This window comes from Epinephelus fuscoguttatus, linkage group LG7 (assembly GCF_011397635.1).
Source record: "Epinephelus fuscoguttatus linkage group LG7, E.fuscoguttatus.final_Chr_v1".
Lineage (NCBI taxonomy): Eukaryota > Metazoa > Chordata > Actinopteri > Perciformes > Serranidae > Epinephelus > Epinephelus fuscoguttatus.
In genome coordinates, this window is record NC_064758.1 from 31,494,462 (window position 1) to 31,521,375 (window position 26,914).

The following is a 26,914-nucleotide window of genomic DNA, read 5'->3' on the forward strand; positions in this document are numbered from 1 at the left end:
TCCAAAATTGTGATAACACAATGTCATAGTATGTCATGACAAAAAAAGTGTTACTAATTATAACTTAAGACCTTATGTTATAGTATGTCACCAAAAATATAAAAAAGTAATATGAATTTTGGCACTTGGTCATAAAAGCACAGAATAGTATGCCATGTCACAAAACATTAATAAATCAGTCATTACACAGTCCGGCACAAAGTTTTTTAGTATGTCAAGTCGAAATGTCAAAAAAATGTCAATGTATGTCAAAAAAGTATTAAAATATAATGTCAGTTGAGTATTTTAAAATAGTAAGTTGCAGATTAGTATGCCCTAAAAATTATTTTTAAAAAAAGGTCATAGTATAGTATAGCCTAAAAAAATGTCAAGAAAGGTCATAGTATTCTGTAACAATGTTTTGCTGTAGTTTGTCACCAATAATGCCATAGTGTTGTATGGCATAACAAAAAAAGAGTCTGACTTAGATTTCCATGGTGACAACATTTGGAGAACAAAATTAAATATAGATGGCATTAAATGGGGAAAAAAAGACAGCCAAAAAGAAAAAGGAAATCTGCTTCTTTGTATTTTCAAACTGAGTTTTTCCTTCACTGCATCTCATCTGCTTCAGCTGGGGAAGACTTCATTATTCCACCTTGGAAGACGGCCCTGACAGGCACAGTTGACAAATGAACAGCCTTAATTGTGTTGATCATTTTAGCTTATGTTTGTTCATGGCTGGCACTAAAACTAATTTGGAATATGGAACTTAATCAGCCACATATTAGACCAGCACAAACACAACCAAATCATAATTTCAGATCCTTTTGATTCTAACATGATGCAAATGTTTACGAGTCTACATTGTCATGCAGAATTAGAAAGAGCATTTACATGTGAGAAACACGCTTTATTCTTCAATTAGTGCACTGTCACAGCTACATGGAAAGCTAATAAAGGCATTTGTCTTAATGAGATGTATGGCGGTGTGCAAATGGGCACAGCATGTGGCCTGCTCTTTCAGTAAACAGTATTTTGTTGTTTACTGTAAAAATGCCAACTTAAAAATATGGCAGTATGTTTGCTAGATTTGTGGGTGTTTTGAAAAAAGCACCTTACATTAAATTATCCTCTTTAAACTGTAGGGTAAGGCTGAGATTTATGTGCCAGGACTTTTCTATACTGAATTGTATCGTAACTTATCAATGGGTGATTCATCACTAAAATAAAATATGTAAACACTGATGTAAAACTTTAAATTAAAATTTTACATCATGTATTGTTGCCTGAGGGATAGGAACATTCTCTGGTCAAAAAAACCATACACACATTAAAAATAACACAAGTATGAGGAAATGCATCGCTTGCAGAATTGCGTGGGTGACACAGAAAAAGACAGGAGGCAGTGTTCTTATAAGGAGGGGAAATTTTATTTATAACACATGGTGCTGACAGGGAGTCTCCAGCTCAGCTTCTATTTTACAAGGTTGATCTGCAAGGCTGCGCATTTACTTTACTGTATTTGGAAACCAAGATTGCAGTGGCACTATAAACACACGCTTGAAACAACAGATTCTTTCCCTTTTTTTTTTTTGCTATTTTTCTTCATTTTCTTACAAAATGGTACAAACAACAATACAAAATATTTGTGCTGTTGACAATTTACAAAAATGTCTTTTGACTTGATAACTGTGCAATAATTTTTTCAGCTTTTTTTTTTTTTGTTCTTTTTTGTTCTCCGTTTGAAACTATGTGAGTATGGTACACCAGAATCCCCTCTGGATTGCAACCTCGGTCATGCGGGCTGCGACACATTTTAAAATGTTGTATGGTTACTGTAATAGAACTCATCTGTCCATTATAAAAAGACACATGCAAAAAGCTCCAATTGTACAGGTACAGTTTGCCTAACTTGGTCTGTTTAGCTTCAAGCAAATACTACATTATGTACACTTGGACTTGAGCAGTTGTGGGAGAACTCGTATCAAACACTGCTGCCTGTCTGTCTGTCTTTGTAGTTCTGGCCACAGCAGAGCAAAAGTCTGGCTTCTGCTGGAGCCTCCCGTCATGTGTGTGTCCACGGTCAGGCAGTGTCCCGAGTGAGACCAAGTGTCCTTTAAGTAACACCAGTCAGAGAGGCAGGGGAGCCGTTGTTGGCAGCCAGGAGACAGTGGTGGACTACAGCAGTGCAATAGTTCCTCCTTCATTCTATCATTCACTAATTCTCCCCTCGTTTTAGCAAGAGAACATCAATAAGACAAGTGGACCAAGTATGTAACAAGTAATGATCAATCTTCCTTCATTTCCCCTCACAGATTGCATTTAAACGGGGGGTCAAGTGTGACCGACTCCACGGATGATTTGCTGCAACGTGTCTTTGTGAGTCATTGATAACATTCAGTATCATAATGGCATTGTGTCACGTATTTATGTATGACACAGTCATAAAGGTCAGTTACCTTGTGTAAAGTGTGTGTGTGTGTGTGTGTGTGTGTGTGTGTGTGGGCCTTCTGCTGCTTTTGGCCCTGAACCCGGTCTGAGCATCTGATCCGAGAGTTTGAGCATTTCATTAAGCACGTCTTTATTCTGTGAACACTGGATGGCCTTCAGTCAAGTTGGAGCTCTGCAGCTGAATTGAACAATGCTGAAAGGGCTCATATATAATATAGAACACTCACATATATACAGTAAGGCCTAGAGGAGTGAGTGTGTGCTAGTGTAGACTGTACAAGTTGGTTTGAAGTGGAACCTTTTCACCATGATGAAGCTAAACTGGAACAGCGATGCGAGTATGGCTGTAAGCTCGTATAGAATCGCACAGACTCTCTTAAATGCACATGGCTTTTTGTGGTGAAATATACCTTGCCGAGTATTCCTTAAAAAACAAAACTGGAGTGAAAGAAAATGCACACGGGAACAGATAAATCATGTTACCAAATGTATAAAAATGTTCTGTATATACAACATTTATATGTCAGAAATAATCACAGATAGCAGAAAGTAACAGCTGTGTTTATTTTGTGAAGATATTCCGTAGGCTGAGGAGCAATCGGGTAGATAAGAGCTTATCCAGCAGCAAGCTGTGGGAACTGCTCCGTTTCTAAATGTCTACTGTTTCTGCTGTGAGCTGACAGCTATCCTGAAAATGGCCGCTGACGGTTTCTACACCCATTTATGTACCCGTCTAAATCAAGAGATTCCTACCCTGTTAACCTTATTAATTATACTATGTCCTTCATTCCCCTGTCTATAGTCAAATCAAACTCTCACCCTTATTTCACTGTTATGGCATGATGACTCTGAAATGTTGTGAAAACTAAAGGTAGTTTGTATCTGCAGCTGTTCTTATGAAGCATGAGCAGGTGAGGAACGGCTGAAAAGCAGTTTTAGAAAATGGAGAGGTGGAGGATCCGTCTCATCACATCATCTTAAGAACATTGTCATTAACTGAGATTTCCTCCAAGCATTCATCATATCCATAATTAATAGAACATCTGGTCAATCCACATCAAACTGAAGCTGGCTACAACCGAGGAGTGTTTCACTGGGCACTCAGAAGATAAGGAATGATTAAACCTTTCTATCATTTACCAGCATCTCCCTCGTCCCTCTTTGAAATGTTTTGCATATTTGAATAATTTAATACAAAGACTAAAGCTTCTTTTTTTTCTCCGTCCTCTATATATGCAGTTCGGGGGGTCTGAAATGTGATTACAAAAGCCCATGGGTAGTGCTGCTTTTTCATTAAGTCACAACAAAACTGTCTTTCAAAATGTCTGCCTTTTAAAGCGCTATTACTGAAGCTTTAGTTTTGCGAGTCGTCTTTGATAAAACGCAGAACTTCATAACAGACTTTCCCTTCCTCTAACTTCTTTTCAAAACCTCTTGAACTTGCAGCCAAAAATTTCAGGAGAAAATTTCAGATGAATGAAATGCTGCCTGAAGAGAGACAGATTGCGAAGGCGCTAAATCCCTGGCTGAGGCTCAATTTCCCCAGTTTCTGTGACAGGGACCAGCACCAAAGTTTGTATATTAAAAGTTTGCTGAGAAACAACAGTGAATCAACAAAAGCGAAGAAAAAAAAATGTGAAAGAAAGAAAGGGATCTCAGAATGAGGCTTGTACAACCCCCCAGTCTGTATGTAACATTAGAGCTATTTAAAGTCATCTGGTATTTTTCTTTCCCCTCGTGTTTGTACAGTTTCTTTGACACATTTACCACACAATAACTGGTGCCATGTTAATTACCTTTGGGTGAAGGGATATACATGCAATCCTTAAATGATCTTAAAGGCAAAGTCTCCTTAAATAACCCTCATACGCACTTCATATACAATAACATTAGAGAGGTAACACACGTGACTTGTCAATCTTTGAAATTTCGTAACAAGCCTTATCAAGTTTTGTGCAAATACTGAGAGCTCAAAACAAACACAGCTGCTATTGAAGCCACAATAAACAAAGACACGCGATGCATTTCTTCTCTAAGACAGTCCCATAATGTGTTTTGTGTGATTACAGTAATCACATTCAAGTTGGCTGTGATCTAGGAGCACAGATATGCCTGACTTGAACACTTAATGATTTGTCCATAACTCACAGACACACTGTAGGCCTATGTACAGTACGTCTACATAAAGCGCCCTCGTAAGCCAGTCAATGCTGCTCTGAAACCGGCACTGACATCTCCTGCAGCTACCACAGCCCTGCAGGACGATAGAAATGACAAGGGAAGGTCTGAGTTAAAGGGTCAGGGGTCATATGGGGGCATGTGAGCCCAGAAAATGGCAACCAATCCTGAGTTAGCGGGAGTCTGCTAAAATACGCACCACTGAAGGCACTTTTTAAACAACAGTGCTTCTGTTCTAAGTAATTCAAGTTCAAGAAAGAATAAACCAGGGCCCTCCGTGCTGGAAGGACTTTCATATCTGTGTTCTTCTTCTTTTTTTTTTTTTTTCTTTTGTTCCCCTCAGACAAAGCAAGCAGCTCAACCTAAAGCTTCTGCAGAGAGGCAGGCGGGGGCTGACAACGAGGGAAAAGTGAAAACCCTCAGGAATAAGGAACGGCTCGAATCAAAGGGGAGTGGGGACAAAAAAAAAAAAAAGCTACACAAACTAAAGGAAAAACAAAATCTGACTACTAAAAACTACATCTAGCATAAAACCTGAAATTAAAAAAAAGCATTTAAAATACAAACTATGAGAAGCCTGCAAATCAGAGCTTCCGTTTCAGTCTTAGACAGGCTTAGAGCAGGAGACGGTTGAGAAGAGCACCCGAAACTGACTCACGACACCGGTCCTCTGTGGTGGTGGGTAATTTGATTGGTTGGTTGGTCAGTTGGTCAGTGTGAACATGTCATTGTTACCGTGTGTTCAATAAGGGTGTAATAGCCCCATGTGTGAGGGACAGAGCATGGCAGGCCAGCTGACGGGACGAGGGTGTGTGTGTGTGTGTTTGTGTGACTGGGCAGATTTAATCATCGTCCCCTCCTCCATACATGTCGGCCAGCTTCTTGAAGCGGGGACCCCAGTCGTTGAGGTAGTCATAGTCCTGGTCCCCAGTGCTGGAGGAGTTGAGGGAGCTGACAGAGCCGGCGGTGGAGCCGCTGCCCTCGTAGTCGAACACCAGCAGGGAGTCGTACGGAGGAGCTGTGGGGTCGTTGTCTGCTGCTCGCAGACCCTAAACAGGACAAGGAGGAGGAGAGGTAGAGGTCAGTACTCGCATTCCTGCAGTGGAGAAGTTGATTTCTTTGACTTTTGACTTTTTCTTTTTTTTCTAAGGTCCAAATTGAAGCAGCGGAGGAGCAGCTGGATCCTACATTTCCCATGTTGCAATGGAAGACATCTTTTCCTCACACCCTCCTTTCCTGGTAAATACCAAGCTCATTCAAACTCAATTTCCCCATTTTATAGGGCTGCCCGACCAAACGTTAGTCGACCAGAAAGGTCGTTAGTCGGCAAGATTTCATTGGTCACTTAGTCGTAGAAAAACAATACAAACTCTGTAAGTAGCTGCACCTCATCAAATAACTCAAAACCTATATGACTGGAGCATGTGGGAATTTAATTTGAAAGGACAGACACAGGAAGTGGCCACGCTCAGCAGTCAGTCAGGAGTCAGGTTAATTTCCAGGGCTGGTACCTGCAGTTACTCCACAGGCTAGTTAATAACATGTCGGGCAGGAAATCCAAAGTGTGGGATCATTTTGAGAAGGTGAAGGACGAACCCAAGGTGATATGTAAACTCATCTTCATTGGTCGACTACAAACATGACGTATCATCTGAAACATGGAAGTAGCTACATGCCCATTAGCCGACAGCGACATCAACAGGCGGCTTGCTCAGTGTGTGACGTGCACACCTTGAACTCAAACCATTGTGTTGCCCCGCCCAAAATATATAATCCAATAATTAAACCAATATCTTAACCATGCAGATGACTGATGGCCTTAAATGACAACTATTGGTCGACTAGGAAAATACTGAGTCAGGGGCAACCCTAACATTTTGTAACCGATGCTTTTTGTTATAAATACAAAGTTGACAAGCCCAGGCTGTGAAAACTCCTGCTGACATCTCTGTGACATCAGGGTTATTTCCAATGAGCCATAGAAGACATCATGCAACTTTTTCTTAACAGGCCGAGCAGTGCGCTCCTTGACCGTTAAACTGACTGCTGTGTCTCAAATCAGACACTTTTATTCACACGCTTACATTTATTACAAATGAATTTTGACAGGGTAGTGTTGTCTCAAATCAAACATGGTCATTGCACAATTAATGGACAATTGCAAGATCTGACAGCTTTTCTGCTTCTGCTCAGCGAAATGCCATCAAGCGGAGCATTATCGCCAACATTTAATGAACCATTGTCACTCACCAAACATATGCTTGCTATATCTGCTTATTTGCTCATTTGACTTCTTCCATATTTATTTATTTATTGTATTAAAAATGAATGTGCTGTCATGGTATGTTTTCATATCCATGAATGTCCATGGCTGATACTGACTGTCTCTTCCACCAGCTGATCTACTGAGTTAATGATAGCTGCCTCATTTTGTGAATATTTACAGCTTATTAAGCATCTGACCACAAACTCCAAGTCCAAAATCTTTCACAGTAAAGACGGAAATTTAACATGCGTAAACACTAAAGATAATTTTTGAGAAATATCCAACGTATATTTGTTCAATGCTTCGGTGTTCACTGCAGTAGTCAGCAGACGTTTCACAAATTTAAATTTGTATTTGTGGTCCCGCCCCTTCTGCTACGTAGGCAACATGGCGACCATTGAGGGTGAGAAGTGTCCTATATTCCACACTAAACTTTTGGACGGATGTGAGTTCACCATCCAGGTACTCATAGTGCACTACATCCTGCCATACTTCTCAGTGTGAAAGCACTCACACTGAAAACAGCAAGTCTAAGTACAGACGCAACCAATTTGAGACACAGCAGAACTTTATGTGTAAACTGGGACTCACTATAAAGAATGACCCCCTTCATAGTGTTGTATTATATTAGAGTGATGTAATTCAGTTATTATCAGCATTTTACTGCAGCTGGTCAAGGTGGAAATATGTTTTTTCTTTGTACACTGGGGGGCAGTTTAATACATAATATTCTAAAACCTGATATTTGTATGTAAAACTCAATCTCCTACTTCTAGATACTGTGATAAGAAATGATGGCATAAAAAGTAGAATATCAGTAGATAGTTGGAGGTGTAGAATACTATAGAATGGTAATATTCAAAGGGTAACTGTATTATTATTTTTTTTAAAAAACTGGACCCCTTTTTCTCATGTATTGTGTCTAAGTGACTAATTGAAACAATACTTCATTAATTTGTCGGGTACCGAGCAACAGGACTGCAGCCAGCAGTCACCATACAGGCTGCTGATGTAATCACTCTGGGTATGTTCGCTTGGTTAATTTACGTCCACTACAAGTATTTTGTTTTCTCCACTGACAGGCGCAGATTATGATCGAGTATTATGAGTATCTGACAACATTATGGAAAGGATCCCTACAGGGACAGATCCTTTTTGTTTAACCAGAAACAGCCCCGAAATTGCAAAGCAAAACCCACCAGACTCCATTTAAATAAACAGTAATTTTAGTGTGTATAAAGCCAGCATATTTTCACATCTAACTCGGTTGGTTTATTTCAACTAAACCAGAGTTGGCAATTGTTGTGAGTTTTATTTTGTTTCTGCCAGCTTTGAGTGAAGTGTATTTTTTGATGATAAAATTACTGTTTGTTAAATGGAGATTGGTGGTAATTGCGATAGCGGTTTCGTCGCTGCTTCAAAAGGATCTCACTCTATAACAAAGAGCTCTATCTCTGTAGACATCCATCCATAATGTACAGGACACTTAGAAAAGCCTGTCAGTGGAAAAACAAGCACAACAAGCTCAATACTGGAAGAGTTTCAAAAATTGTTGTTGCCGTTACAAACATGGGGAAAATAGCATCCGGGTTGAAATATACAGAAGTTACCCTTTAAGTACCTCAGAGTTGTAGTTTCTGCTACTGGAGGTTATTAATTCTATCTTTGTCGTAGCCCTACGTTGAGTCTCACAGCTGCTTAAAAAACAAATACCACATACAGATAAATAAAGAATACATGGCACTGTGCATGGAAAAGTATTGGAAATACTATATTAATATTGTATTGTGCTGTGTATTGTGCTCAACCTGTGACTAAGTATAACTGCATTTCAGTGTCTCAGTGCTTGTATTGTTAAACAGAATTACAGAAAATCATTTTTGTCACAATCTACTTCTGGTGAATTTTGAATAACTCTACAGGCTTCACAGGGGCAAAGCTCAGTAGGCCTAAATTATTACAACCTTTATTTAATCAAGTAGTCTCACTGAGGTCAGGATTTCTTTTGCAAGAGCAGCCTGAGTACAGCAGCAGTAACAGAACAGAGATGAGACACGCAGCCAGTGAGATGCGTTGGCCAGTTCTGAATTTGCTTAAGTTGTGATCAAACCCTATTCATCAACATTAAGTTACTGTTTCATGAATACGATGTAAAGACATCTGCATGTTTTCTGTCGCACACCTGAACTTGATTCACAGAATGACAGATGAGAGCCACTGACCTAAAAGTTAGGCAGGTGAAAAGAACGGACTTCATCCACTTCACTGAAATGCAGAGAGATGCTGCGGATAGAAACCTTAAAAGCCTCAACCCCCAGGGGTACAGTGCGTGGCAGGAACACCATGTGTTTGCTGTGTTTGTGTTTTACCAGACTGCTGGAGCGAGATCAGGTGAGTACATGTGTGAGCAGGAGAGAGAGGGGGAGAGAAAGACGCAGAGGCAGAGAGAGGGAGAGTCAAGGCTGGATGGATCAAAGCTGAACAGCTGCCAACACCTCTCGAGTGTGAACGTGTTGTCACGAGTCTGTCAATCAGCATTTTCTCGCATCAGTGTGCCAACACTGAAGTTGTGTGTGTGTGTGTGTGAGTGAATAAAGCTGGCGCTGTGAGAGCAGCTGTAAAGTAAAACAAAACTCTATGCTGTTCCCATCACCACGCTGGAGTTTACATATTGAACAGCATCCAGAAATGAGTAATCACATTAAATGTCAGATCGATGCAAAGTGGAAGTGAGGGGCCAGCGCACTGTCGGAGAAACAATCTAATGATGGCTGAGCTCTTTGTGCACGCGAAATGTAATGTGTGTGTGTGTCCACTGTGTAAATTCACCTCATGGATGAAGTCCCCGATGTCTCCAGGGTGGGGCACGACAGGTCTGATTGGGTACTGGGACTCAGGGATGATGGGACGCTCATCCACCCTGCGGACACCTGGTGGCTTGCTGATGATGTGCTCCAAGGAGTCAGGCTGCTGCAGCTGGCTCAGGTCGTAGTCCTACACATCCACACGGGCGTACACGTTAATTGGCACAGGAGGTCATTGTGGAAAGCGCGCGTGTGTGTGTTGGTTTAATATCTCTCAGGATCTCACCTGGTCCTCTTCTCCTCCTCCCTCCTCATCGTATTTGAGGATGTTGTCTCTGACATCGTCTTCAGGGTCAATGAGCAGCTGCTTGGTGTGTCTCTCCTTCTCTCTCCGCTTGATCCACACCACAAACAACAGCACCATGCCTGCATAGACACACACGAACATGAAAATCCTTTAAAATGTGCATCAAAAGCAAAACATACAGTCAGGAAATATGTATGTAAGACTCTACAGCTACAAGTCTGTGAAACTGTGGAGCTGAAATACAAGGGGCAAGGACGAAACACGTCACGTAGGTGGAGCGGTTTATTTGTTTCTGGCTTCACAGTGTGTGTATTGAGTTTTAACAAGTGATAATGCAGCTGGTTGTGGAGGGTGTGGAAGCATAGGCTATACTAACTGGGACTAAATTAATCAACGGGATTCTTTTATCCACAGGATGCACTGATTTGATTTATTTTAATGAGAAATGTATAAACACACAAGGTTGCTCTGCTGCTTTGCATTGCCTTTAGAACAATAAGGTATTCATTTTTAAACAGACTGTACTTTTTTTCCATAGGTCTCTGTAGTTTTTCCTTTTTGGAGCACCAAAGACTGTGCATAGTAAAAAGAAAACTAGACCTGCTGACTTAAAATAACAATGAACAGCGCAGAGCCCGCAAAAGTAAGTGTGTCTTGGTCGTGCTGTGTCCGTGCCCCATGTATTTCAGCCATTGGGCACAGCAGTGCTTTGAGCTAAGTGCTAAGTTAGCATCCTAACATTCTTACAATGACAATGCTAACGTGGATTTTAAGCAGGTATCATGTTTCCTATGTTAGTTTAGCATGTTAGGATTGTCACATTCTAACTGGAGCAAACCAAAGAATAGCTGAGGTTGATGGAAATGTTATGAATGCAATTTGGCGGCTCACCAAAATTATTAAAGTTTATCTTAAGGGGACATGAATGCATGTCCCAGTTTGTATGGCAATCTGTCTAATGAAGCTCACTGTTAAGTTCAATCAGGAAGACTTGTGCTCATCCATTCACAATTCTCTCCCTCCCACTGCTTCCTTTCATCAGCTGACTATGGGTGGTCACTCTTCTACTTCTCCACTCAAACTTCATCATGGTCTCTATCAGCCAATCAGGATGCCACTGCAACATGTCAAATCTGCTATCTCCTCTGCTGCTGTCAGCGTCATTTTAGGCAGAACTGTCGCACCGTCCTCCACCCCGTTCACCTCCAGTCATCATATCCAGAGTCAAGGACATGTTCAACAAAGGCTCATTCCTCTACTCATCCAGATCATCAGCACTTCTTCATCCTCTCCACATCATCTTCATCTATTTGACTATGGATTCATCACCCTCCTTAAATCATACCATCTCTATGGGGTCTAATTGCCAAAGACTTTTCACATTTTTAATTCTTATGTGCACGTTAATGAATAATATTCTATTATACAAATGAGTTTCTCCTGATTGAAACAGTTGTTGAGTTATTTCACTTATTTTTCTCTGAATGCTTTAACACAAACAGTGACTCTTGAAGCACTGTCTCTGAAACCACGTGTAGCCAATGCATTGAGTGTGCCAAACTGAATGCACATTCTCTGCTTTACACTCATGTTACAATATAATAATACATTTCTAGCAAACCTGTAAACGCTGGTCTCTGCACTGAAACAATATTTTGCCTACTGCCTTTCAACATTGACACGTGCTGCCTAGCTCAAGACACCATCACATATGATGCATTGGATGAAGTGTAATGGCCAGATTGTTTCTTTGTTGTTTCTTTTTTCAGTTTTTCTTTTTCTAACACATGCTTTTGTTATCTTCTACGGAGTGTCGGAACATTTTGAGAGAAGAAAAAGTTTCCCCTGTCTTTGCATTGATAGTGTGTTACAATTGGAAACCTGTGTATGTGTCTTTACTTCATGTATGACAACTTTTCTACAAGCTGCTAACATTTATACTATCTGCATGTAGCACTTAGTGTGCTTATTCAAATTATGGTTTGTGTTTACTGCATTGATGCAAAAAAGTTTTGCAAAAGATCTATAATGTTTTGCTAGTTTGCTGTAAGGTTTTGGGGTTGGTTTGTAAAGTTTTGCGAAAATAGTTTCAAAGATGGTGCCTAAGTAATCAGAAAAGAAACTGTAAAGGGAAAACTTAAATCTTCATGGTGGTACCAGAGGATGATGGATGTTTGTACAAAAGTTTGTGCCACTACATCTAGTAGATGCTGAGATATTTTGCAGGATAGGTGAAAACTTTGACTTGCTTGTGGCTCAGAGGATCACCAAAGTCAGAGTTTGACATGAGACTTCTGTTCACAGCTCCTATCAACAGTCAATGTTGAATTTTGTTTTTTTACCCTCACCATGATGCTTCCCTAACTTACCCAAGTGGTTTTTATTTGTAAAGTATATAAGTATTTGTATAGTGTGCAGTTTTTGTTCCCTGAAAAATCAATGTATAGATTCATACAGAAGTTAACCCTATCGACCGTCACCTTTGACCCATGAGAAGTTTGTGGTGATGTATTTATTTGCAGAGACTCTGCCCTCTGCCTGTATTTCCTTATTTTCTGTGTCTGGGATGTTTATGGACGTGTACCCCTAAGAGCGCTCAGGTGAGGTTGTGCCCTTTCAGAAAGGTAGCGACCAGAGGCCTGTACTACGAAGCAGTATTTGGAGTTAGCGAGGTAACTTCAGGGTTAACTCTGGGTTTTAAGTACCACAAAGCTGGTTCTCTTTTTACTGAGATAAATCACCGTGGCAACTATCCTGCTCCGGAGGAGGTTAACTTCAGAGTATCGGATCACAACCTAATCATCAACCTAACTTAAATGTACCCATATCTCTGGCAGATCAAAAGACAGCTTGCTCATTCTTTCTCCTCTTTTCTTTTTAGCATTGTTTTATTCATCAGCATTATGTTTTGTAGCTTTGTTTTCTTTTATGTATCTTCCTTGTCTGTTTCCCTTATTTGTGAGAAAAATTTCAAACTTGATGGGCTGTACTTGGTCAAATAAGCATGCTAATAAATTAAGGAACAATGACTGTCACTTCCAAATCTTGTATCGGTACTAAAAGTATAAAACAAAGCTCACTGACACACAGTATACCATCCACCACTTTGAAATAAGCTGGATGAACCCTACAGCGGCAGGTGAATCTGTCTATAAGACTTTTATATATGTGTATATAACCCACAGAAACAAAGTGAGCCAGCAGCATGAATCACTGGCATGACAGATAGTAGCAGATGTTTACCCTACCAGGAAGGGAAGCCAGAAACCTCTTTGTCGAGAGATGCTGGAGACGATTCCAGCAGTCGAGGCATTAATCCATTATACAAACTGTTGTTCAAGTTGTTGTATTGCAGCCTGGTGAATGTTTAATGACTGCGCCCTGAACTGCATTCTTTTGGCAGAACGGCAAATCAAAGCCAATCACAAACAGCTAAAATTTTCTGTATTGTACACAGTGTGTGGGTGTGTGACATGTCTGAGAGTGGTGAGGTGTCTGTGGGTGAATGTGAGATGAACAGCTGATACTCACTGAGCAGTATGATGATGCAAATGAGGATGGAGATGATGGCTCCGGTTCCCAGGCCGGCGGCTGCCACAGCCCCGAGGGTGGTGCAGTCTCCGTGTTCGTCGCAGGGACACACCTTCACTTTGATGACTGACCTGTTGGATAACGGAGGGTTCCCCGAGTCCGACACAATTATAGGGACCTCATACACCCCGGGCTCTAAGTACACCTGGTACCGCAGTCCTAGACGGCCGTAATCACCTGTGTGGCATGTAGAGGAAAGAGACAAGAAACTAGATGTAATTAATCATAACACTCATATACTCAGCACAAACTTTTGCTCCCAGTTTTCACAGGTTTAAGTTAAAGATCTAAAACTTTTTTTATGCACTCAGTAGGTACGTTTCTCAAATTTTGGTTGCAAATGTGTTCAAAATTGTGTTTTTGAGCACTTCTCTTTTTCCAAGATAAATAATCTACCTGACAGGTGTGGCATATTAAGATCCTCATTAAACCGCATGATTACTACACAGGTGTGCCGTGGGATGATCACAATTAAAAGCCACCCTAAAATGTGCAGTTTTATGACGACACAATGCCACAGCTGTTGCAAGTTTAAGGGAGCGTGCCATTGACGTGCCGAGTGTAGGAATGTCCATCAGAGCTGCTGCCTGTGAGCTGAATGTTCATTTCACTGCCATAAAACCTCTCCAATGTCGTTTCTGAGAACTTGGCAGAAGGCTACATCCAACCGGCCTCACAACTGCAGACCAGAAGTAGCTACACCAGCTCAGGACCTCCACATCTTCACATGCAAGATTGTCTGAGAACAGCCACCTAAACAGCTGCTGCAACAACTGGTTTGCACAACTGAAGAATTTCTGCACAAAGTCAGACACCGTTCCAGTGGGGGCATCGGTAGCATGGTGAATAGTGCCGGCGCCCCATGTACAGAGGTATTGCCTCGCTGCAGTGGCCACGGGTTCGAATCCGGCTCGCGGCCATTTGCTGCATGTCAGTCCCCACTCTCTCTCTGTCCTGTCATTAAAGGCAAAAACCCCCCACAAAAATAATATTTAAAAAAAAGAAAGAAAGAAACTGTTCCAGTGAAGCTCATCAGCATGTTATCGTCCTCACCAGGGTCTTGACCTGACAGCCGTTCGTCAGCATAACAGATTTTGAGATTGTGACGCCGGTTGGATGTACTGCCAAATTCAGGGAAGTGCTCACTAACAAGGATTTAAAAAAATATACGTCCAAAATATAAGAGAGATATCGATTCAGTGCAAAATGTCTTACATCTGTAGCTTAAATCTGTGAAAAACGGGAGCAATAATCAATAACTGCAAAATGAATGATAATGAATGAATGAATGAATGATTTGTATGATTTATTTTACTAGCCCCCTTCCTACTGCAAACCCCCCACCCCCCCAAACATCTGGCTTTTGTATTTAGTGGGAAAGGTTACAATGGGATGTTAAGCTTGGGACAAATGACTCAGCAGCAGTCACAGGTATTCATCGGCTCCAGCTTTGACCTGCAGTGATGAAATACTAACCCCAGGTATACGTGCTAATTCACACCCCTTTTTAGGGGCAAGACATTAACACACAGCCACAAAATACCAGCAGTCTCCATCCAAACAGGACTCAAACATCATTCAGAATTAGGCACCAAGTTTGAAAGAGAGACTGAGTAAGTAACAGATATAAAAAAAAAAATAAGTAACCACAATAACATTTTTACTGTCTCCAGTGCTGCTTTCTACTGATGACTAACAGGTTTTCCAAAGTGTTCCTGACGTCAAACATGACTCACAAAAACAAAACAAAACCCAGAAATACATACTCATCTACTGCAGAGCTGGGTTCATGGCTCTGCTCTTCTGGCAATGGAAAATAAGTCTATTGTCTGTTTTTAGTGGGTTTTCCTGGTATCTGCACTAATTTTGGTGGGAAAAGGAAAATTATGTCTTATGTGTTATTATTGACCAATGTGTTTCCTTTAAATTGCTTGGTGCATGTATGTTCAAGTAAAAATATTTCAGGCCCTGTACACTGTGTTTTGCTACATGTGTGTATGATGTGACTTTAAATCATTATATGCACTGATCATTTAAATTAATTTTCTTATATCCTCTGGGGTTGTTCTACAATGACATCTCCTTACCACTGATCCGAGAAATCGTCCAGTTGCGTCGGATGCTGGTGGGAAAGTTGGGCAGCTCGAAGACAAAGGGTCCGGCGTTGGGGTCCGTGTCAGCATCAGCGGCAGTGATGTTGACACCGTGGACGTTCTTGTTCACCCGCTCACAGATCTGAGACTCCCTGGGTATGAGTGCTGGGGGGTTGTCATTAATATCTATCAGATAGATCTGCAGTGTGCCTGTGCCGCTGGCTGCTGGAGAGCCTAGGAGCAGAAAGAAGGGAAGAAAAAATTGTATCATGACAGGAGGAAAAGATGACAAGAGAAGATGTGTGCAGTAATAGGGACGATTGAGAGGGAAGAGGGACAGGAGTTGAAGGCCGACAGAGGGGAGGCAAGGGATAAAAGCCAACAAAAAACAAAAGAGAAGAGGTGAAAGGAGCTCCGTCTATTCACAATGGTGATGTTAGAGGTAGAGATGCTGTAGGACTGGAGGAGAATTTCTGGCCTTGACAGAAGTACTTTTGACAGTTGTGGTTTTCAGCTCCTCTTTTAGCCTCAGAGCCAAATCAAAACCATCAGAGTCGATCCACATGCAGGCACGGCACATCCAATCGCCTAGAGACGGCTTAGGTACAATAATGATGACTGTAACACAATCAAACAAGTCCTTGTCTGTGTGTATTTACACAAAACGAGGAGAGCCATCTATGATTCTGTAGATAAAGGCACGGCTGCCTGCAATATTAACAATGTATTTCTGAAAGTTGAACACGAACATTCTCATTGTGGTGCACGCAGTTCTTCACTCTTACATAAATAATCATCTAAATACACTTGAAAATGCAGAAACTTCAAGCCTCTGTGTTAAGAGGATATATCACTGCATGCTCACATACATATATACAATATTACTCCCTGCTCACGCATAATCAATGACTCATGAATATGATTTACTCAGCGTGACAGCAGTTGTGACTTTCCAACACTGCACACTATCACCGCACACAGCCTATCAAATAATGTATTTTGCTTCTTTAAAAGAGACGATATAGATTTATAAACTCCATTATTCTGTGATAAGTGACAGATTTAACCCCATGGATCATGTTTGTCCACTCTTAAAGGGATATTTTATTTTTAACCTGCTTTGTATCATAGCAATGTTGGTAGTATGTGTAAATGAACTATGATATCCTCCCCTACATCTTGCTAATGCCCACATCTCCCAGCTCAAATCTGCCAAAAGACACCTTTCAGGTCATCCTGCTCTTGGGCTGTTGCTCGAACTACGGATTGTCTTCCGTGTTTTCATATGCTGCTACCTCCCTCTTTCTCTATTTCTCAAACTCAGACCATATCAAACAAACTAGGCAGTGCTGACCAAACATAAACTAGGATTATGTTACTGTATTACCTGTTTCTCAGCTAAAATGTCTCCAGAAACACATTTTAGTGCACTGCTGTAATATGAGCATTTGTGAAGAGGAAGCTGGTGCTATACAGTTTCCTGTACTTTTAACTGAGGCTGAAAAAAATGAGATCAAGCAGTACAACTATAGCCCATTTTACATTGCCAGATTTTCTGCCGTTTTGCCGGCAAGCTGCGAGCGTTTAGACGCACAGAGCCAGATTGGCGAGTTGCTCCCAGGTGCCCAATTTTCTGCCTCGTAGGGTAGTCACATTGGCGGAACCCTTTAAGTTCAAACAGACTGAGGCGCCTTCCGCAATGGGAGGGGCTGTAGATGACTTGTGGGAGAAGCTGTTGATGACGCCGCACGTGCGACTCACTGGCGGTGGATAAACAGGAAACAGCTGATAGCAGGAATTAGCGAGCAGCTAGTAGCAAGAGGGAAATGCAAACCTGACAGATACTGTAAAGATGAGCAACTGGGGAGACAAGGAATTGTGCAGCCTCCTTGTCCTCACAAACGAAGAGGCCATTAACCGTCAGATGACGGGGACGGTGAAGGATGGGCCGACTTATGAGAGAATTGCTGAAGGACTGACCAGCCGCTTCCCTCCCACGTCACAGGCTGGGCTACATGTTTTGTTACTTGCTCACGCCCCCCATTGCCCCGAAAAAGGCGCATTCTGTATAAACAAAAGTAGGTAGGTGGCATTTTGACGCACTCCTCGTTTTCAAATGGGCAACTTGCATTATGTCACCCAACAGCAGGAGCATTTATTGGTTCAGTGTGGCGCAGTGCATTCTGGTAATCGTAGGTTATCTAGCTGTTGGACAAAATGAATGCCACAGACCTGTTTCTATGTTCTCTCTGGTCATGTAGCACCAATTTCAAAAGTATTTGCATCATTCTCCTGCACAGACAGCCAAGCTCGATGAATATACCCTCTTTCCACCAGTGAAATACTTCTTTAAACCTGAAGTCATTATGGCATTTTTAGAAATTAAAGTTTAATTTTAACTAAATGTGATCAAATTGTCCTATAAGTGTAACTGACTTTACTCACTTTAGGAATCTGATGAACACACAGTTGCTATAGCACTGGTTTAGCTTATTATATCTGCATACAATTTTAGCAACAGTCTTGCTGTATCTACAGATGTGGCTAATTAGGGAGCGATTAAAGTTGAGATATTCTCTGAAATGAACCCCTGTAGATTTTAAAACTAATGGTGCAGCACAGTCCATGTTGTAAGTCTGTGGAAATTGTTAAGGCATTTGGAGAAATGTGGTCTGATGCTACTGTGGGCAACCATTGCAGGTGCTGCTTCACTACAATACTGTCAGCCTTGCACTGTAATAACATGCACTGATGCACACAGACACACACCTCATCTGCAGACACAGTCCTGAAACCCTTTGCATTGATTGAACAGAGCAACAGACCATCAGCAACAGCATTTATAGAGAATTGGGAGTAAAGAATAGACACTTTAAAGAATCAGAGAGTGAGGTAGTAGAGTGGGAGAAGAATGCATGACTGTGTACGTGTGGTATGAAAATGTGGCCCAGAGAAATGTGGAGAAAAAAAAAAAAAAAAGCGCTTCGCAGTATAAAGCTCAGAGCTGTTTATTGAGTGTGTGTCAGGGGGTGACGACCCTTAGCTGCCTCCAATTACGAGTCATTTCCCCGCCATGCCCCACTGGCAGAGCCATTGGATGGAATCAAGCGACCCCAGGGCCCATCTCCGGGATGAGATAAGGGCGATGTAATTTACAAAGATTTATGCAAAGCTGACAGATCTGCCAATTAAACATGGCAACAGAGCAAGACATTTGCCACAAGAGTGAAACACAGTTAAAGACGGGCTGTAAGTGAGTCTGTCGACAGTTTAAGCTCAGTCTAAATGGTAATCAGTGCTGGGGTAGTTATTTTCAAAATATATTACATAATACTAGTTACTTTTATTTGACGGTAGTAACTTACTTAATAATATTAAAACCTGCGTAGCGTTAAGTGTCATTGATTACACCACATTTGAGTTCACCAAATTAATCTCATAAGTACGACTAGGCATGATACAATAGAAGAGAGTCATATTGTTTCATAGCGGAAAATCAAAGTAAAGAAGCTGTTTATTGAAGTCCATTAAAAAATCCAGTGGTGGCCAATACTGCACAGCCTAATGAAGGCTGTCTTCCAGAGCACGGGTCTGGCCCATTCAAGCATTCACATACAGTGGATACCACTTTGTGTTAACATCACCTGCTTGGGGCGCCCATTAGCTCACCTGGTAGAGAAGGTGCTCCATGTACAAAGGCTTTGTCTTTGCTGCAGTGGCCATGGTTTCAATTCCAACCAGCACCCCTTTGCTGCATGTCATCACCTCTCTCTTTCCCCCTTGCACGCTAACAACTGTCCTATCGATTAAAGGCAACAAAAGCCCTAAAAATATCTTCAAAAATCACTTGCGTATATTAACAATAGTGTAATGATATGGAACAGTTAAATAGCCTAGACCTCTTCAAATTAACGAATAGCCTTGGACGCAGGAATGGGCAGGCAGACAAAGGATCAAAGCATGATACATAATGAGATACAGATAAATATGTTTAATTGTAGGCTTATGAATATGAAACACAATAGACAAACACCGAGGTCCAAAATAAGTGGACTGGTGTGTGAGTCAATCATGATATGGTGAGTGCAGATGAAATGCCAGAGCTGGAAGACCTGCCTGTGGGTTCACAGTCAGCGACCACAACAACAACAACAGAGAGAGAACTGTGTATACGACCAGGATGGTGTGTCCACGTTGATCCACTATTGTAGTGTATGTGAATGGAAATGTATACAACAAGCTCACACATATTCGACATATTCATATTATTACTATGAATAATATTGTAGATCACTGGATAAAGTTCAGCTGATTGAAGACTTATCTTTGCAACCCTGTCTCATAGAAATTACATCTGAATGTTACCAAACTACTTTCCATGTTGTTGTGGCAATGAAATCGCTGCCTGGATTATGTTCAGAGACAATGTTTCTCTTAGCTAACAAAAGACTACATTCATGTGCCACATTGGCTTTAAATGGAGGTGGATGGGGAGGATGTTGGGTGTACAGAGTGCAGGACCATGACACCAGCACCACCACCACCATCCAGGTCGACATTCAGACTCTTGTCTTGGGTTTAGGCAACAAAAGCACTTTGGTTAAGGTTAGGGAAAGATTGTGATTTCCGTAAAATAAAAAGAGTAGAAAAAAACAATGCTGTAGTCACTACGACTGGATTCTGTATTACAACTTTAACTATTTTGGCAGAAAACAACTGAAAACATTGTCAGTGAACATTTTGCTGATATGTTCACTATCAACATTTTTGGAACTTGCCAGGTACGTTAATTAGCAACATTTCCTAATAAAAGATGTAATCTGTTGGGCATTATGTTTTCCCCAAAATGTATTTCCTGTTAAAATTAGTCATTTGTAAACATAATTTCTCAGAGACAGGACTGATCATTGATCAGACCAAGTCATCAATGATAGATGTGACACTGGAGCCCTGGTAGAGACCTACAACAGTTTCCGCTAAAACAACAACTGCAGTCACATGACACATTGTTTGAGTCAAACATGAGCATGTTACAGTCCTGGAGGATTATTAATGGGCACCTCCTCCCGTACTGGCTTAATATGCACATTCAGCACATCCAATGCATCAAAACATTGTTTTCTAGTTGGAGCCGCACCTCGTTTTCAAACTGTATGGTTTGACTAAAATGAACAATGACAGCAATATAGTCCAAATCAAGACAACTCTACGTCTACGTCTGCTCTTGACTGGTCAGAATTTCCATGTGGGAAAAATCCAGGAAGTAAACAAAACGTTGAAGAAGAGTACAGTTGCAAGATAAATGTGACACTTTCTAATGTCACAGTGGAGGGACAACTACACAGGTTGATTTTAGCGCTGCTCATTGTGGACTATATTGCTGCCATTGTTCATTTTAGACCAACTCTAGGCCATTATGCAACTTCGTAACAAAATCAGTCCCTGATTCGGACCAAAGCGAACGCTACATCTGAAAGCATCCTTACATACCGCTTTGAATGTAATGTCACGTCATCAGTGTGCTTCACTGCATATTTTAAATGTTAAGTGAAGAGCAGTCATAATGGAAAAAACTATATTTAGCTACACATTATTACAACGTAATGTTTCACCACAGCCGTATTACTAATGTATGTGTTGTTGTTTTTTTTTAAAATATTATCCAGCAGCCTCTAAAAGCTTTAAATACATTAACCAGCCAGTAGAGGAACATTTTATTTGACTGTCACTATTTCAACATTATCCAACAAGTTTATCATAAGTGGCTTCTTGCACATGTGGTTATACGCATATACATACTAAATGTACAGTATTAAATGCAAATTGTACAACTAAACCGTTAGCACACGTGTTTCATAAACGCGCACACACAAACACACACAGTGGCTCTCCCATTCTGCAGCTTTGTTAATCCCAGCCATGTATGGGGGACATGTGGAAGCAGCTTGCCACAGCTGATAGGAGAATTATGTGGGTTTTAACCAGCTAAATAAATAATTATGTTTGTGTAAATTCCTCAAAAGGATTTGTATTAACTCCTTTTTTTTGATGGCGGCTCAGAGATGTGAGGCATGGTGAAAAGACTTGTAGCAAGCCGACCATATGTTCTTTGAAGAGCACATGAACGCACAAACAATACGATAGGTGCTCAGAAAGGAAGACTGTGTGTCAGAAGGGTCTGAGGCAGTCAGATTGTGTCGAGGAGGCGACATTAAAATACAGTAGCAATACAAGTGCACTTCTCACCATGCTGTCACCACCTCTCCATGTTCCGGCCTACGATCCTTACTGTCTCACAGCACTTCTTACCATAATCCCTCTCACGTTATGATGGCTGGCACTCCAGCAACACCCACGTAGTCAGACTGATGTATACACACAAACATGCATTCACACACACACACACACACACACACACACACACACACACACACACACACACACAAACACATAACTTTAAATGCTGGCTTCTTGTCTTTTGGACGTCACACAGTTCTAATATCTGCCAAACATTGCCGTTGCATGGCTCCCTAAAAGGTGCACTTTGCAAATGTCAGGTGGACAAAAAAGGAATTTCCGTAAGGGCCTATAGGTCCTTTGAGGAAATGGGTAATGTATTGAAATGACAAAGAACTCCAGAAAATCACAGGGAAAGAAAAGAGGCGAGTAAATGAGAGGGTTGTGAAGCGAGTCAGCCTCTTATCCCGCTGCCTCTTCCTTCCCATCAACACAGCAGGTTATATGTCATGGTGTCTGACATTGTCAATCATCGCCAAACTAAAAAAGCACAGAAACACACACATTTGCTCACATAAATGTGTTTTAAGTCATCACTGCATTCTTTACACATGCTCATACCTATAAATACACCAGTGTTTCAAAGCCAGCTCAATTTAAGGTAAACACACCAGTGTACTGCATGTCGCTGATAAGGCAATTTTGGGAGGGGTGAAAAAGCATTTCCTTCTACTAGAGAAAAAACACTCACTTCCACTTGAGAAAAAGGGAACTTATTTGTTTGCTGTGATTGAGTTGGTGCTCACTTAAACTCGAGTTTCAACTTTGTGGCAGAACAAACATATATATGCCACACTGTGGGAAAGGGAAGTAGAAAGCAGTCATGGACAGAAGATAAGGCGGAGGAGAGGATCAAGAGTGTGACCAGGTTGTGTGAATCCAGGATTTTCTCTAACTCTAACGCAGCTGCACTGCACTTGAATGCTGCAGAGCCTCTATGTTCTTATATCCCTCTAAATCCACACAAATGTCCTCATTTTCATCAAACATGCAGGCAACATTTGTGACATTTTTCATTCTTACATGTATTTACTCTCAAGCTTTAAACTCCACCTCTACTTAATTGCAAACAGCAGTGAGTGTCATGCTCAAGGACACTTCAGGTATGTTTGAGGGCTTGCAGTCATTTATTTACACATCCCACCCACATGTCTGCAGATGGTTTGGGAGCTTCAACAGGTGACCTTCCAGTCATAAGCCCTGAGTATAAGACAAATACACGGTGAAGGCTATGCTTTACAGTTCTAGAGGACAAGTTTCAGTGAGCTTTCTGGGATGTTTCTTTCTCTGTTCAGGTGTATATTAAACAATCATCCCAGGTCACTGTCTTTCTAAATCATAATTGTTTTGAAGATTACAAAGCAGGGCTGGGCGATATGGTCTATGAATAATATCGTAATATTTTTAGGCTATACCCTGATACTAAAAATACTAAATGAACTACTGTTACATATAGTCTGATGAGGCAGCTACTGTTATATAATTACTGTAAATTTAAGTACTGTCATTATAAAGATAAATAAAGTACTGTTACCATAGTTCGAATAAACACAAGAAATTTGTGCTCTAAATAAAGGATCAGCACTCAGTGAATAACCTCCTAAGCCCTATGACAAGCTATTATGGCAAGGCTTAACTATACGGACCAGTGAGCAGTGATAACTAACACGTCTTTGGGGTCATCAGGTGGGAACCTCCTTTTGCCAGTGTTTCGTTCAGTTGGTCCCACAACACCTCCAGGAGGCTAGACACTGATCTCTGGTGTCCCAGAGACACTCCCCTAATGCCAGCTCTCACTACTCCCCGCACCAACCCAACAACCTGCTTTACCTTACATTACACATGGCTTTCTCAGCCCAAAGAGCACTGCCACCTTCAACAAACCCAAGCTCCGTTGATGCGAGCTCCAGGTAGTGACCGTGCTAATACTACCTTTCCTAGCACATTCACCATACTCTATTTCACATGCTACATATCATAACTCCAATATGAGCTAAAGTTAAGGGAGATAGAGAAGATAAACTCACAGGCTTTCTCAGCCCAAAGAGCACTGCCACCTTCAACAAACCCAAGGTTCGTTGATGCGAGCTCCAGGTAGTGACCGAGCTAAAACTACCTTTCCTAGCACATTCACCATACTCTATTTCACATGCTACATATCATAACTCCAATATGAGCTAAAGTTAAGGGAGATAGAGAAGATAAACTCACAGGCTTTCTCAGCCCAAACAGCACTGCCACCTTCAACAAACCCAGGCTCTGTTGATGCAAGCTCCAGGTAGTGACTCTGCTGATACTACCTTTCCTAGCACATTCACCATACCCTATTTCACACACTACATAAAGTTAAACAATGTGCTGTTATAATAAAGGTAAACAAAGTAGTGTTATAATAAATCTAAATTAGATTCAGATTCAGATTACTTTATTAAATACCCAAAGGTAGATTTTTTTTGCAGTCCACGATGCAGTTCTCAATCATGTCTTTAGTTTTTGAGGTGTTCAGCTGAAGATAAGACTCTTCACACCACCTGACAAAGTGCTCAGTGATAGGTCCGCGGCTGGTCTCATTATCCTTCAATAAACTAACAATAACTGTGTCATCTGTATACTTTAAAATACTCTAATAATAAAGGTAAACAAAGTACTATTATTTTAAAGATAAATAAAGTACTGGTTTTATGTTGTCAGCACCCAGCTCATCTCAGGCTGAAACTATTGATGTTTTTGCTGTAAACTTGAAGCTTCGGTCAACAGTTAGCTTTTAGCAGTTAGCAGAAAGTAGAAAGAAACTAACAGCTAGTAGTTGTAGGTGCAAGTCCCACTGGTGTTTCATAGTAGGAAAATGTGACTAAACAGTTGCCGTCTGGAGCCATGCAGACAGAAAAACACACACCAGTCTGCTCATACACTATCGCCCAGGTGAGAGTGGTTTAGATGGGCTGGGGGATTGTTTGTGACTTATCATGTTTGTGAGAGAGAACCGAAACACCAAAATGAGTCTCATGCCAGTGGCTTAAAAAATGATGTGACAATTCATACTCATTGATCGCAGTATAATAATTGTATACATCCCACATGGAACAAGCAGCGATACATCGAGTATAATCGACATATTACCCTCCCCAACTACAAAGAACTTACAGTTAAGAACAATTATTCGGTGTAAAAAATTACCACACGGAAATCGACTAAATGATCATTATTGGTCTTCAAGCTCAGCCAACATTCTGATAGAAACTCTGATGATGAAATGTGAAAATGGTCAGTTGTTTAAAAGGATTCATAATAGAATAATAGAAAAAGTAGCTGTCATAGTTTCTCTGTCATCAAAAACAGTAGAGGCTCAATTGTGCCAATTATGCAATGTATTTTTTTTAGTAAATCCAAATAAGCACATTAATCCATGTTATTATAATAGTACTTAAATTTATAATAAATTAGATTAAACTTCAGTCTTTTAGAGGATATAAAAATAACTGTGCAGGAAGGTTTAAACATGTAGGAATGATGACGTACATAGAAACGAAAAGAATAGCATACTGGAAGGAGCAGCCGTGATTACTCTGATTTTAAATAGAAATGCTCACTGATGTGTGAAACATTAAAAGAGAATCTTACCATTGTCTGTGGCCAGGAATGTGGCTTCATATATATTGTTTTTGACATAAACAGATTCCCGGTCGAGCATTGCCGTGGTTATGATCTGACCATTGGTTCTGTTGATGGACAACCAGTCGGCTGGGTCGTTCAGCTTTGAATACCTAAAGACACACAAGGACAGATCGATGGAGAAGTTAGCGCTGGCGTTTCTGTGTTTACAAGCAATTGAAAATTTTCTCTTGCATCTGTGCATACAGAGACTGTCTACACACACACACACGCACAAAATCACAACAGCCTGACCTTCACACAGTTTAATTCTTCATTGACTTCTCCTCCAGAGCCTGCAGCCTACAGTCAATTTCACCTCATTTTTCACTCCTGTGTACCAGGCATTGAAGTCAATTACCTCCCTAGTTAAGCACTGCTGCAACTGCTGGTGTGTGTGTGTGCTGCATGTACATATTCTAGGAAGTGTTTGCTTATGCTGGAGAGTGCTTAACTGCCTGGCAGGGTTATATACAACACGCATGTTTTAGTGCTTGCATGTTTGCAAATGTCAGCATGTGTATGGGGAGTCTGCTCATAGGGTGGAGACAGGATGATAGGATCACAGTCCTGATCGTCAAACAGGAAAGTGGATGTGGTAGCAGGTGGCGACATCCCCTGGGATAAAGGGCAAGGAGAGGAACAGGGGATCATCTTCAGGATTGAATCCCAATCTCACACTGATCTAGCTGTTCTTGTTTCTCGGGCATTTGTTGCTTTCGGCTCGTTCCGCACTCTCAGTTCTATCAGATCTCTCTCAACCCAAGCCGCGTCAACCTCATCTTGCTGTGCTTGTGTATTCATACATTTTCTTATCCCTGTCTGTATCTCCTCATCCTCGTCTCATTCCCTCTGTGATGCAGAGTTCATCAACTGCTACTTCTCTCTTGGCTGCAATCTCACTTTGGTGTGTGAAACATCGTCTGTGGACATGTGACACCTTGGCCTCACACAACAAGGTTTCTACATCAATCCGATTTCATTTGCTGAATGTCAGTTTGGGCAATAAGGCCATGTTACGGGACAAACACTCCCAGCTTTTAAATCCATCCAAATTGAAATGGACTTGACCTTAACCTTGCTTTTATATTTATTGAATTGTAGTGTACTTACAGTTAGTGTGAAGCCAACCTGTTTATTCCTGTTCGATTAAACACTGCATTTATATTTCTACTCACATGAAGGAGAGTGAAAGCCTGGAGGGGTGGGTGGCAGTGAGGAGGCAGGGAGGGTGGGGGGTGGACAGAGAGTATAATCTCTCTCCTGCAGTTAGGGAGGTGGGATTTTCCCAGCA

General features: G+C 41.1%; 1 protein-coding gene across 1 annotated transcript in view; it reads right to left on the reverse strand.

The window, feature by feature from the left end:
- Positions 1 to 1,408: 1,408 nt before the first annotated feature.
- LOC125892300 (cadherin-4-like) overlaps positions 1,409 to 26,914 on the reverse strand; it is a 337,795-nt gene continuing 312,289 nt past the window's right edge. Inside the window, exons 14-19 of the mRNA XM_049582236.1 lie at positions 25,591 to 25,733; positions 15,667 to 15,906; positions 13,520 to 13,756; positions 9,968 to 10,107; positions 9,707 to 9,871; positions 1,409 to 5,660 (exon numbers count right to left, since the gene is read on the reverse strand). Coding sequence (XP_049438193.1) covers positions 5,454 to 5,660; positions 9,707 to 9,871; positions 9,968 to 10,107; positions 13,520 to 13,756; positions 15,667 to 15,906; positions 25,591 to 25,733 — 1,132 coding nt within the window. The 3' untranslated portion in view covers positions 1,409 to 5,453. The remainder of the gene's footprint in view (positions 5,661 to 9,706; positions 9,872 to 9,967; positions 10,108 to 13,519; positions 13,757 to 15,666; positions 15,907 to 25,590; positions 25,734 to 26,914) is intronic.